The 13515-nt window shown below is 37.3% G+C and overlaps 1 protein-coding gene across 1 annotated transcript in view; it reads left to right on the top strand.

Moving 5' to 3' along the window:
- Positions 1-5450: 5450 nt before the first annotated feature.
- The window catches only part of PTPN4 (protein tyrosine phosphatase, non-receptor type 4 (megakaryocyte)), a 169541-nt gene continuing 161476 nt past the window's right edge, over positions 5451-13515 (top strand). The window contains exon 1 of the mRNA XM_012644655.1: positions 5451-5592. Coding sequence (XP_012500109.1) covers positions 5455-5592 — 138 coding nt within the window. The 5' untranslated portion in view covers positions 5451-5454. The remainder of the gene's footprint in view (positions 5593-13515) is intronic.

Here is a 13515-nt window from a genome sequence, read left to right on the forward strand (position 1 = left end):
ATTTCTCCCTCATACAGGAAACTTAGTTTTGCGGGGTACAAGATTGTAGGCCGGGCGTTATTCTGTTTCAGAAGAGTGAGGATGGGGCCCCAGTCTCGTCTTGCTGGCAGGGTTTCCGTTGAGAAGTCTGGAGTTATTCTGATGGGCCTTCCTTTGTACGTTCCTTGTTTCTTTCGGCTTATAGCTCATAGAAGCGCCTCTTTGGTGGCTATTTTGGTCAATATGATGACTGCGTGACGTGGCGTCTTCCTGTTTGCGTTGAATCTCCCTGGGGTCCGTTGAGCTTCTTGTCCCTGTGTATCTAGATTTTTAGCAAGGCCTGGAAAATTCTCCTCTATTAATTCTTCAAATAGCTTATCCAGCCCTTGAGCGTTTTCTTCTTTAGCTTCCAGAACCCCTATCTCCCTCAGGTTCGCTTTTTTCACATAATCCCACATTTCTTGCAGGCTTATTTTTTTCCTCTTAATTTTCTGCTGGATCTCTGGGACCGACTTATTGAATTGGAAGGAGTTGTCTTCGATCTCCGAGATTCTTTCTTCTGCTCGATCTCCCCTGTTCTTGGGGCTTTCCACGGTGTGTTTGAGTTCCCTGTGTAAGTCCATTTCCAGGAGATCGGTTTGACTTTTCTTTAATATTTCAATTTCTTTAGTGAATTTTTCTTCCAAGGCCTGGAGTTTTTCTATGATTTCTTTGTGTTGCTCATCCATCTTTTCTTCCATACCATTCAGTTTTCTTACAATCCATGCTCGAAATTCTTCTTCCGTCATTTTAGCGTTCTGAGTTCGGTTAACGTCCATGGCTGGGGAGCTCTCGTTCCGCTTTGGGGGTGCGCTTTCCGTTTGCGTCTTTGCACTTCCCGAGTTCTTGCGCTGGTTCCTTCCCATCTGGATCAGCTGTTCCTTCTTGCCTTTAGATTTTCGTTTGGATAACAACACGCCCTGTTTAGTCTCTGAGCCGGTAGGTGGTGTTTGTGGGTGAGATTCGACCACGCCCTTTATGCCGAATCGGTAGATGCAGTAAAAGCGTGTGCAGGATGACGTCCCCGTCAGTATGTGGCACTTGCACGGAGGAGCGAGCTGCGGTGCTGTTTTTGGGTCCAGTAACCAGCTCTTTTTCCTCCAGAGAGGCCCTCTTGTGCCTCCGGAGGTGAGTGGGGCCCTGGGGTTTCCAGGTGTGTCCTTATTCTGCACCCTTGTCGCTGGTCTCCAAGCCTCTCGGGACCTCTCTCCTTCCAGTTCTCCTCCGCGATGTCTTCCCGTGGAGTCTCCTGCGGTTTCGGGCACCCTTCCTTCCGACCCTCACCCGATCTGTGTTTCTCTGCTCTCTTATTTTTTTTCTCTTTCTTCTAAAATTCATCTTTTTTGCAGAGACCTTCTGACTGGCGGTTTGTCTCATCCGCCATCTTGGCTCCTCTCCTCCCATCTTTTGGGCAGGGGAGTTTTTTACTTTATTTGTGCAGGTCTGGAACCATCATGGCTTCCAAAGCCCATTCAAGGGGGCAGTAATATATGGTTAATGATGGTATAATGAATCACTTGAGGACACTCTTGCCCTCCATCTGTGCAGGTGCCTCCCAAGGGGCTTCCCCAAACTGGACTAAAACAAGGTGTTTCTAAAATGATTACCATAGCAACTTGACCATAGATTTTGTTTTTATTGATCTGTGACCCTAATTTTGTCCTGCTTTTCTGCCCCACTTGTGTTTCCTATTCTGGTCTCCTGCCTCACCTTTATTGCTGGTTTTCTGAGAATTTTTATCATGAATAGGTGGTAAATTTTGTCAGATGCTTTTCTGCATTGATGGAAGAGGTTATGTCATTTTTCTTCTTTAAGTCTATTAATATGGTGGATTACATTGATCGTTGAATTATTAAACAAACTTTGCTGCATCTCTGAAATAAAACCCACTTGGTGATAGTATGCAGTTCTTTTTATATATTGGTGAATTCTAGTTTCTTATATTTTGTTAAGGATTTTATATCTGTATTCATGAGGGATATTGGTTTGCAGTTTTCTTTTTTTTATGTTTTTGTCTGTTTTTTCCATCAGGGTAATAATACTGGCTGTATAAAATTGAGTTGAGAAGTATTCCCTCCTCTTCTTTCTGGATGAGATTGTGTAGAAATTGTGTTAATTTTTCTTTAAATGTTTGTTAGAATTCTCCAGTGAAACCCTCTGGGTCCGAAGATTCTATTGGAGGAGTTTTAGAATTATGAATTCAAATTTGAAAATAGCTACAGAGCTATTTAAGTTATCTATTTTATATTGGTTGAATTCTGGTAGTTTGTGCCTTTTGAGGAATTAGTCCATTTTATGTGTCAAATTTATGTGTAAGTTGTTTGTAGTATTATGATTTAGATGTCTGCAGGGTCTATGTGGCATCCTCTGTTTCATTCCTAATGCCAGTAATTTGTTTTTGACAAAATTCTTTCTTTCTTAGTCTTGCTAGATAGAGGTTTATCATATTTATTGATCTTTCAAAGCACTAGCTCCCACCCACCCCACTGATTTTTTTCTTTTTGTCTTTACTTTCATTGGTTTCTGTTTGCTGTGGGTTCATTTGGCTCTTCTTAGTCTAGATTCTTGACGAGGGAGGTTACGTTACTGATTAGAGACATTTCCTATTTTCTGTTGTATGCACGTATTGCTGTAGATCTCCCTGTCAGCACTACTTTAGCTGTGCCTCACAAATTTTGATATGTTGTATTTTCATCTTTATTTAATTCATTGTATCTTTAGATTTTCCTTGAGATTTCCTGTTTGCACTATGGATTACTTAAACAACCATTGTGCAGTTTCTATGTATTTGGAGATTTTCTTGTTATCTTTCTGTTGTTGTTTTCTAATTTGATTCCATTAGTTCTCAGAGAACATACTTTGCATAATTTTAATTTTTTAAATATGTTTAGATTTGTTTCGTGGCCCAGATACAGTCTCTCTTGGTAAATGTTCAGTGGGCATTTGAAAATAATGTGTGTTCTATTGTCATTGGTAGAGTATTCTATAAATGTTCATTATTAAATCCTTAATTTTTTTTTTTTTTTTCTGAGACAGAGTCTCGCTCTGTTACCCAGGTAGAGTGCTGTGGCATCAGCTTAGCTCACAGCAACCTCAAACTGCTGGGCTCAAGCCATCCTCCTGCCTCAGCCTCTCATATAGCTGGGTCTACAGGCATGCACAACCACGCCTGGCTAATTTTTTTTCTATTTGTAGTTGCCTGGCCAATATCTTTCTATTTTTGGTAGAGATAGGGTCTCGCTCTTGCAGAGGCCGATCTTGAACCCCTGAGCTCAAGGGGTCCTCCGGCCTGGACCTCCCAGAGTGCTAGGAGTACAGGCGTGAGCCATCACACCCAGCCTTTATTAGATCCTATTGATTGATGTTATTATTAAATTCTCTTATATTCTTATTAATTTCTTTAGTTGTATCAATTATTGAGGAAGGGGTGTTGAGCTCTTGTGCTAGAATTGTAGATTTATCTGTTTTTTATTTCAGCTCTATGGTTTTTGCATCATATTTTGCAGTTCTGTTGATGCATTCACATTTATGATTGCTTTGTCTTTTTGGTGGATTGACCATTTTATAATTATGTAATGTCTTTCCCTGTTCCTGTGAATTTTCTTTGTTCTGTAGTCCACTTTATCTGATATTAATATTAGTTATTCCTCTTTCTGTTGATTAATGTTTCCATGATATATGTCTTTTTCCATCCTTGTATTTTCTACCTGCCTATGTTGTCATATTTAAGGAGAGTTTCTTGGAGACAGCATTGTAGTGGGGTCGTTTTTTTTTTTTTGTACCCTACCAATCATTGTTTTTTAATTGGTAAAATTTACTTGGCTAGCTCCTCCTTGTTAAAAGTACTAAAACTGCCTGTAATCCTAGCTCTCTGGGAGGCTGAGGCGGGCAGATTGTTTGAGCTCAGGAGTTCGAAACCAGCCTGAGCAAGAGCGAGACCCCGTCTCTACTAAAAATAGAAAGAAATTAATTGGACAACTAAAAATATATAGAGAAATTAGCCGGGCATGGTGGCGCATACCTGTAGTCCCAGCTACTTGGGAGGCTGAGGCAGGAGGATCGCTTGAGCCCAGGAGTTTGAGGTTGCTGTGAGCTAGGATGACGCCACGGCACTCTAGCCCGGGCAAAAGAGTGAGACTCTGTCTCAAAAAAAAAAAAAAGTACTAAAACTATTTTCCTCCGTATTATTTTTCCTCGATGTAAAATTGACTTTTATTTTGAGCTTTAATCTTTTGAAATGAATAGTCTATGAGAGATCAGCTCCTATTACTGAATACCAATTTGAAATGCTGTGTTTTTATTATTATAATTTTGCTAACTCATTGCTTGCTGCAGTGCAGTGGAGTGATCACAGCTCACTTCAGCTTTCCCAGTACCTGGGACTGCAGTCGTGTACCACCATACCTGGCTATTTAGAAAAATTTTTTTAGAGAGATGGTCTCTCTGTGTTGCTCCTGGCCTCAAGCAGTCCCCTTGCCTCAACCTCCTGAGTAGCTGGGATTACAGGCACGAGCAACTGTGACCAGCTTGCTTACTCATATTTAAAAATCCCAAATACTTGTGTTGGTTTCCAGTTTAGTTTATTTTCCTTAACTGTCTTTAAGACAGAAGTTTTATGAGTTTTAAAGTTTGAATCCTTGAATGCCTGAAAATATTGTTGTTTTTGATTTTTTCCCTACATGAATGTTAATTTCTTGGGTATATAAGTCTGTGTTTTAAATAATTTTCTTTTGGAACTTTGAAGCTACAGCTTCATTGTCTTTTAACATCTAGTGTTGCTAATATTGGTGTGATTTCTGTTCTCTTATAGGCAATCTGTTTTTTCTCTCTTAGGTTAAAAATTTAGAGGCAAAGATTGGTAGCCTTAAGTTTTCTATTTTGTTTTTATTTTATTAGTAAATAATAATACTATAAGAATTAGGGTGAATTTGAAGATGGTTAAAATAAAGGGCATTGTATTTTAACAAAAAACCAAATTTCCATGTTTCCCCAAAATCTTAAGTTTAAAATAAAAAGAGAAGGGCCTGCCAAAGTTAAATCTTCCTTCCTGTTGTCATTCTGCCATATTTTTAAGTACTTGCATCAATGAGTAATATTTAATTTCCTAAAGTAGTATATTCCCTTCCCCCTTTTTTGGCTACTCCTGTTTACATATTTTGAAATGGAATATGACTTCCTGTCTTCTGAATGGAACACTTCAAAATAAAACTCTTCTTCAAGGCAGTTTGTAATTTTAGTTTAGATGATGAACTATATCTGATACCCAAATTGTACCTACAGTACTTATCCTGGTGTTTCCAAATTTATAACTGTTTTCCACCTAAGTTTTACTTGAAAAATATAAATAACATTGTCTTTTAAACTACATTGTATCTTCTTCTATCTTTTTATTTAGTGATTTTTTTTTTTTTTACCTTAGACCTCGTGTGGACAGTAATGACCTCACGTTTCCGATTGCCTGCTGGCAGAACCTACAATGTACGAGCATCAGAGTTGGCCCGAGACAGACAGCATACAGAGGTGGTTTGCAACATCCTTCTTCTGGATAACACTGTACAAGCTTTCAAAGTTAATGTAAGTATTTTCTATCTCTTAAATCATCTCTGGTTATAAGTTTGAATTTAGATATATATTAAAACTAGAACCATTAAGTTGTAGGATAGTTTGATAAGTCTTATTCAATTAAGAAAGTCTTTTGGATGCTGGTTTGTATTAGGTACATGTTCTCATTCAAACTGGGTCTTTAAAAATTGTTGCCCACTGGACATTGTGGACAAACCAGCAGTGCATTATGATTAGTAGAGCATATGAATAGTATATGGGTGGTTTTCATAAATGTGCTTGAGGGCGCATTAAGAATTTGTTCTCCTAAATAATTTACACATTTTCAATGTAATTTTACATGTACTCTGTATGAATAAAACTTTTGCTGAAAGATAAATGACAGCCCTGATCTTATCTATCATCTGAAATATTTACTTAACAAACATTTGTTCATCCTATTTGTGTCTGACTTCATTTGCTCATTGTTATTTGTGAGTTTCACCCATGTGGTGTGTTAACAGTAGTTAATTCATTTTCATTGCTACATAATACCCTTTTATATGAATATACCATAATTTACTTATCCATTCATTTACCATTTACTTATTCAGTTTACTGTTAGTATATATTTGGATTGTTTCCACTTTGTGCTTTCAAAAAAAAACACTGCTATGAATATTCTTGTGCATATCTTGATACATACAAGGATGCATTCCCCCTTTTTATTTAAAAAATTTCAACCTATAGAAAAGGTGAGGCTGAATACAGTGGCTCACACCTGTCTGTAATCCTAGCCCTCTGGGAGGCCAAAGCTGGAGGATCACTTGAGTTTGAGACCAGCCTGAGCAAGAGTGAGACCCTGAGACCCCATCTCTACTAAAAATAGAAAAAAATTAGCCAGATGTGGTAGCACATGCTTGTAGTCCCAGCTACTCCAGAGGCTGAGGCAGGAGGATGATTTGAGCTCAGGAGTTTGAGGTTGCTGTGAGCTGGGCTAACACCATAGCACTCTAGCCTGGACATGAGAGCAAGACTCTGTCTCAAAAAACAAACAAACAAACAAAAGACAGAAAAGGTGAAGAGTATAATAAATACATACCTTTTAACCTCGATTGACCTAGTGTTAACATTTTGCACATTTGCTTTCTCTTTCTTTCTCTCTGTGTAGTGGGTGTTTTTTTAATTTTTTTTTTTCCTGAACCTTTTGAAAGTAAATGGTAGACTTCACTCATAAGTACTTCAGCATCCTAAGAACCTCCAAAATTACCACAGTACCATCGTTACATCCCAACATTGAACATTATGAAATTAATAGTGTCTGATATTTAAACTGAAATTCCTTATTCTTTTTGAAGTCTCCAGGCTGACACCTCATCTGTTCCCTGCTGTATTACCTGGGTATTTCTATACTTTGAAATCTTTAAGTAATATAAAATATTAATCTTTCTTGTTAACGAGTTTCTTAAGCTTAAAATTTTCTGAGTATTATTTTAACAAGATCATTAATTTATCTCAAATTCCAAGCCATTTCACATTGGAAAAAGGGCTGCGGAGTAGTGAGATGTGCATCATTAAGAGTATCTTTGAGGTTATCTAACATACCCAACAAATTGTGCTTTTCTAAAAAGTTAAACTTTCAATTTCTTTTGTATTCTATGGTCTATTAATAGATAGTTGAAATACAGATTGCCAAACAGATAATGTGAAATGAAGGGAATTCTGCTTCATAAAAATTTCTAGTTAGTAGAAATTCTCATGTATTAGACAGTTGATAGAAGAAAATGAACTTTTTTTCCTGTTATTGACGCGTAATAATTCTTTTTTAGAGGGGTATAAACTTAATAACTCTTATTTTAACTTAGTATTACTTAATATTTAGTTTTCATTTTAAGTTACAGTTTTGCACTTGCTTCAAAATATTGTAAAAGTCTTTGCTGTGTGTGATATCGTGAAATATATATTTGGTCTTTGTCCCATTTCCTGGCATACAACTCCTAAAATCCTTGGAATCTCCAGTCATACCTTTTGTATGCCAATGATTGATTGATGTCTTTAGCTTGGAGCTGGTCACCAGAGGTCAGCCCCACCCTCCAGCCTCTGGGAAGGTGAGAACAACTGAAGGTCAAGTTGATCACCAGTGGTTAATGGTTCAATCAATCATGCCTGTGTAATGAAGCCTCCATAAAACCCCAAAAGGATAGGGTTCTGTGAACTTCCGGGCAGCTAAACACATGCAGGTTCCTGGAGGGTGATGTACCCGGGAGGGAATGGGGAGGGTGCCCCTTCTCCCTTACCTTGCCCTGTGCATTTCTTCATCTATTTGCCTTGTAATATGCTTTATAATAAACCAGTAAATGTTTAAGTGTTTCCCTGAGTTCTGTGAGCTGCTCCAGCAAATTAATGTAACCCATGGAGCGGGTCATGGGAACCCTAACTTGAAGCTGGTCAGTCAGATGTTCTGGAGGCCTGGACTTGTGACTGGTGTCTGAAGGGGCCAGTCTTGGTTGACAGTTTTGGGGAATGAGCCCTCAGCCCATGTGATCTGACACTATCTCATGTCAGAATTGAACTGAATTATAGGACACCCGGCTGGTGTCTGCTTCTTGGTGTGTGAGGAAAAACCCACACACATTTGGTCAAAGAAGTTGGTTGTTGTGTTGGTGTGAGAGCAGAGGAAAACATGGTTTGAGTTTTTTTTCTGAACAGTTTCCCAGTTGAAATAATTTTTCTGTTGGGAACTTTAATTGACCAATAGTATGCTGTATTTTTCAATGTAAAAATCAATTTGTGATCTTATTACTCTTTTATAAAAACATGTTTAATATATATTTGTATGTATATATATTTTCTATATATAACTGACAGTTTGAGTAGAGCTGAGTATATTACTAGAATGATAAGTACTGTGGTGCTAAAAACTTTCTCTACCATTATCTCAGGCCATCAAAAAACTTACTTAAAAGGAATAAGTATCTATGAGATTGTCTGTTGGATATGTATTAATAGTATATTTATTCCTCTGGGTATTTGGACCCAGGTCATTCAAACTGAAAGAGTTGCTTTGTACTTTTGTGTAGATTGTTACCATGTCAATCTATGTGAATGACACTTTACAACCTATGGAGTGCTATGTGGCAGCCTGCAAACTAATTGAGGATTTGAGAGCTGTGATTTTTTCTGTCTATTCAGTACCATTAAGTGTCAGAAATTCTCATTGTGGGCAGCTTCTAGATTTATCAGCATCTCTCTGTTAACTAAGAAGGACAACCACTCACTTTCCTTTGGGGATTAACAAGCAATGATATGTAAAATCAGCCGTTGAAGTCATTGCTTTTTATAAAAGATTTTTATACCACAGGGGAAATATGCATTGTTGCCAAAGCCTGCTTTTTTTCATCTGGTAGTTATCCCATAAAAGCTATTTCTATATCTTTTCCTGGGGGAAATTGATATAATAAAGGAGTTAATATAACTTGACTAGATCTTGATTTTTTTCTGCTATGGACATAGGAGTGAGATAAGCCTACTATCACTAGGCTTATGTTGGCTTGTTTTGCTCCAGGTTTAAGTCCTATTTTCACCGTGGCTTTGGCACAGCCATTTATTTGCTGTAGCCAGCCTATGGAGTGTGTTGTCCCTCTCATGCCATGAATTCATTGTCAATTCACCAAAAACATATTTTCATTAAATACTTTAAGATGTATAGTGTCCATATTACATGGATTGATTTCTTTAGCTTGTGAGGATTTTCCCCCTAATTTTGGCTTTACTTTTACTTTGGTACAGCTGTTTAACAGTAACCTGTGTGACAAGGAAGGCTGGGGAGAATCAGCCTATTTTAATTAGTGTGACTTCATAAGAATTTACCCCAAAATTTAGTGGCATAAAATAACCATTTATTATACCCAGGGATTCCTATAAATATGGCTTATTTTTGCTCCATTATATGTTAGGCCTCTGCTGGAAGACTCAAAGGCTGGAAGCTAGAATCATTTGGAGGCTTATTCACCCATATGGCTGTTACCTGAAACCTTAGCTTGGGCTGAAGCACCTGTATATACCTCTTTCTGTCTTGGGCTTCTTTATAGCACAGTGGTTGGTTTCCAAGGGTAAGCATCCTTAGAGAGCCGGATTGCAGCTATATTGCCCTTTCTGATCTGGCCTTGGAAGTCACATAATGTTATCTTCATCATATTCTGTTTGTCAAGGCTGTCACAGAGTCGTGCTCAGAGTCAAGGAAGGGAAATAGACTGTCTCTTGATAAAAAGTAGAAGGGTTCTGGAGGATCATATGGGATCAGAAATATTGTTGTGGATTTACTGGGATAATACAGTCTGCCAGTATGGTTCCTGGTAGAGGCATCCATTTTGCCCCAACCTTATCACCTATTTCACCCGCAGTCTACCTAGGAATTTCGTCTAAGAACTGTCTCCCTTGCTTCTCAAGGGGTAGCTACCATATTAAAGGTCAGAGATGAGAGGTGGGTTTAATTTTTATTATTTGCCCTTTTGGTGTTTGAATTATTTATCTGAGTGTATCATACTTTAAAAATATCTGTGTGTATGTGTGTGTATATGTATATTTTTAAAATTCAATTTATATATTTTTTTATTTTTTATTTCTTTACAGGCAGGGTCTCACTCTGTTGCCTAGGCAGGAGTGCAGTGGCACCATCATAGCTCACTGCAACCTTGAACTCCTTGGTTCAAGCCATCCTTCCTCTTCAGCCTCCCAAATGGTTGGGACTACAGGCGTGAGCCATCACACCTGGCTAATTTTTTTTTTTTTAACTTTTTGTAGCAATTGAGTATTACTGTGTTGCCCAGGCTGGTCTCAAATTCCAGGGCTCAAGCAATTCTCCCTACTTGGCCTCCAAGTGCTGGGATTACAGGCATGAGTCACCGTGGCTGGCCTATATGTTTATTTTATATATATATATGTATATGTAATTGATGTATGTATGCACTTCTATCTGGAAAAACTGAAAGAATATTCCGAATTTATCAATAATTTATTCAACATACGTTATTTAATGCACAATTCTAGGACTTTCATAGGTTACAATATTAAAAGAGAACAAAGCTTGCAAATTGAGGATTTTTTTTGCTTTTATTTTTGTCTGCATTGCATTTTCCCTCAGTTTACTTTTTGGAAATAAAATTATCTTTAAAATACTAAAGCTGCTCTTTAAAGTGCTTTCTTTGTTATATATCCCTATGTACCTTATAAAGAATAACTGATAATTTTTTTGATGATACCAGTACTTCAGTTGTTAGTGAAAAATGCAGTAATTACAGATTTTTTTCCTTGAAATGAAGTGAAATCCAATTAATACATATTCTAGTAAGGTGAGAATGTGGGTTGATGAATATTTTGGTTGGCTAAAGCTTTTCCTTTTTCATCTGTTAAAGTATTAATTAGCCAAAGCAGTAGTACAAATGGAATTATGCAGGTGAGAGTGGCAGGTGTATGGAGATAAACATGTGATGCTGAAGGCATACAAGGATGATGGGTTTAATTAATTTATTTGGAATCATTCTACAGTCATATTTTTAAAGGAGGATAGAACTTTGGGGAATTTTTTGGTCTAGTTATTCTGTTGACTTTGCTTTACAAATGAGAAAATGGGTTTAAAGTCATTAGGTTACTTGCCAAGTCAAAGGCAGAGCTAAGACAGTGTGTGTGGGTATGTGGGTGTGGGTGTGGGTGTAGTTGTAGGTGTGGCAGGACCTCTTATTTTTAAAACTTTATTATATTTTAAGTATTGTTTATTAAGTATTATTTCTAGCCCAACTTAAATTTGGTATGTTCTTTTGAAATATTGCCATTTACATAAGTCACTCAGATTTCCTCAAAAGGTGTTTATTAAAAACATTTATTGGCTTATGTCCAGGCATGATGGCTCAGGCCTGTAATCCTAACACTCTGGGAGGCCAAGGCAGGAGGCTTGCTTGAGACGAGGAGTTTGAGGTTGCAGTGAGCTATGACGATGCCACTGCAGTCTAGCCCAGGCAACAGAGCGAGACCCTGTCTCAAAAAACAGAAATAAAAACAAAAAAACTACCATTTATTGGTTTATTGCTGTACACTGTTTTAAATACCAAGTAGCTCTGTGAGTTTCAAAACAAAAACTAACATACCCTTATATTGTTACACCTTAGAAGTAACCACACTCAACACATTTAGTTTTTTCCTCTCTTATTTGTTACTGTGGTTCTAAGAAACATGCTTATGTTTTTTTCTGATTGTGTCTGCTTTGTTTTTTGGGTATTCATATTATGTATTGACTTTGAAGGATAAGAATTTGTCTTTTATAACTCTATTTCCCTTCCATACACAAATACTTCGTCTCTGTCATCCTCCCAATAAACATAGTAGTTTTATAAGAATATTTGGTTAGTTCAGTATTTATTTTCCCTAGAGAGAAATCCTCTGGTTATCTGTCTTGAGTTTGGGGAGCCTTACTGCTAGACATCTTAGAGCTGAGTAAGAGAAAGGGACTGGAAGCGTCTCAGTTGTTTAGTATGTGGACTTTCACTTATTATGTAGGCTCTGCTTGTTTTCAGTTCAGTAAAAATTAATCAGCTGTATCTGAAGTGCCTGAGTGCAGAGTCCTTCTGTTCACTTTCTTCAGAGAGTGAATCTCCAGTACTGATAGTGATTGGTAATAGGGAGGGGGAAGTGAGAGATGGTCATGAAGGGAGCTGTTGTTTATACAGACTCCTAACCTTTTTTCAGTCCCTTCTGGCTTCACCTTTTTAAAAGATAATTTGTAGCCCCATTTCTAGAGTTTATGGGGTAAATTAACTTATTCCTGGACTTTTCTCACATTGCTATCTTTGTTTTAACTTTCTTCTGGCTATCACTTAAGTTTGTTATCACTGAAGTTGCTTTTCATTTTCCAAAATTTTGTCAATATAGTCTCTTCTTTGATTACTACCTTCACTGTTACTTTAGTGAAGCCTTATGCACATTTGTGTTTAGCTTGCCTTATTTAAGCTTGACATCTCTCAAATTGATTTGCAACAATGTCTGCTTTGAAGGAGAATTTTAATTATTAAATACTGAACTTCGTTGAGTAAAATGAGATGTTAAAATAGAGATGGTTGTCTTTAGTGCAAAAAGACATAATTTTGCCAATGTTTGTAGTGTGCGAAAAGACCAGCATCATAATATACGATAGATCTTTAAAGCTTTTCTTTCTCTATTTTGAAATACTTTTTTTCTAGGCTAATCATATTAAGCACTAGAAGACTCTTTTATCAATCAGATTTATAGATGTGCACAATTAAGGTAACCATATTTCTCGGTTTATTCTTTCATTCTGTTGTGGTTTCATCAGGCATGTATAGTTCTTGGGTCTCATATTTGCCATGTGTAAGTCTGTTACTGAAAGTGACATTTACTTCTATTGAAAGATTCTTGGGTAATTATCCAATGGTGAATTTATGCATCTTTACTTTAAAGACTAGCTCTGTGATTATACATCAGTTCTATTTTTCTGTGTTTCATATTCTTCATTTATTAGGAGAGAATAATACCTGCCTGAAATAGGATGCTTAGCATTAAATGAGAATGTTGGTAAAGTGCCTGTTTATGTGTCTGACTCATACTCTGCATTTAGAAAAGGTTGACTTTCTTCTATTGCTTATGACCCAGTTGGTCTATTCTCTAGTTCCAGAAATGTTTTCTTGAAGGCATATTATTTTTGAAATTCCACAAAATAGCAATCTACTAATTGTTTTATATGTATATATCATATTAGGTCATTAAATATGAAATGTCCAATTTTTTTTTTTTTTGAAACAGAGTCTCACTTTTGTTGCCCGGGCTAGAGTGAGTGCCATGGCGTCAGCCTGGCTCACAGCAACCTCAAACTCCTGGGCTCAAGCAATCCTTCTGCCTCAGCCTCCCGAGTAGCTGGAACTACAGGCATGCGCCACCATGCCCGGC

The sequence above is a fragment of the Propithecus coquereli genome, unplaced genomic scaffold (assembly GCF_000956105.1).
Source record: "Propithecus coquereli isolate 6110/MARCELLA unplaced genomic scaffold, Pcoq_1.0 Scaffold217, whole genome shotgun sequence".
Lineage (NCBI taxonomy): Eukaryota > Metazoa > Chordata > Mammalia > Primates > Indriidae > Propithecus > Propithecus coquereli.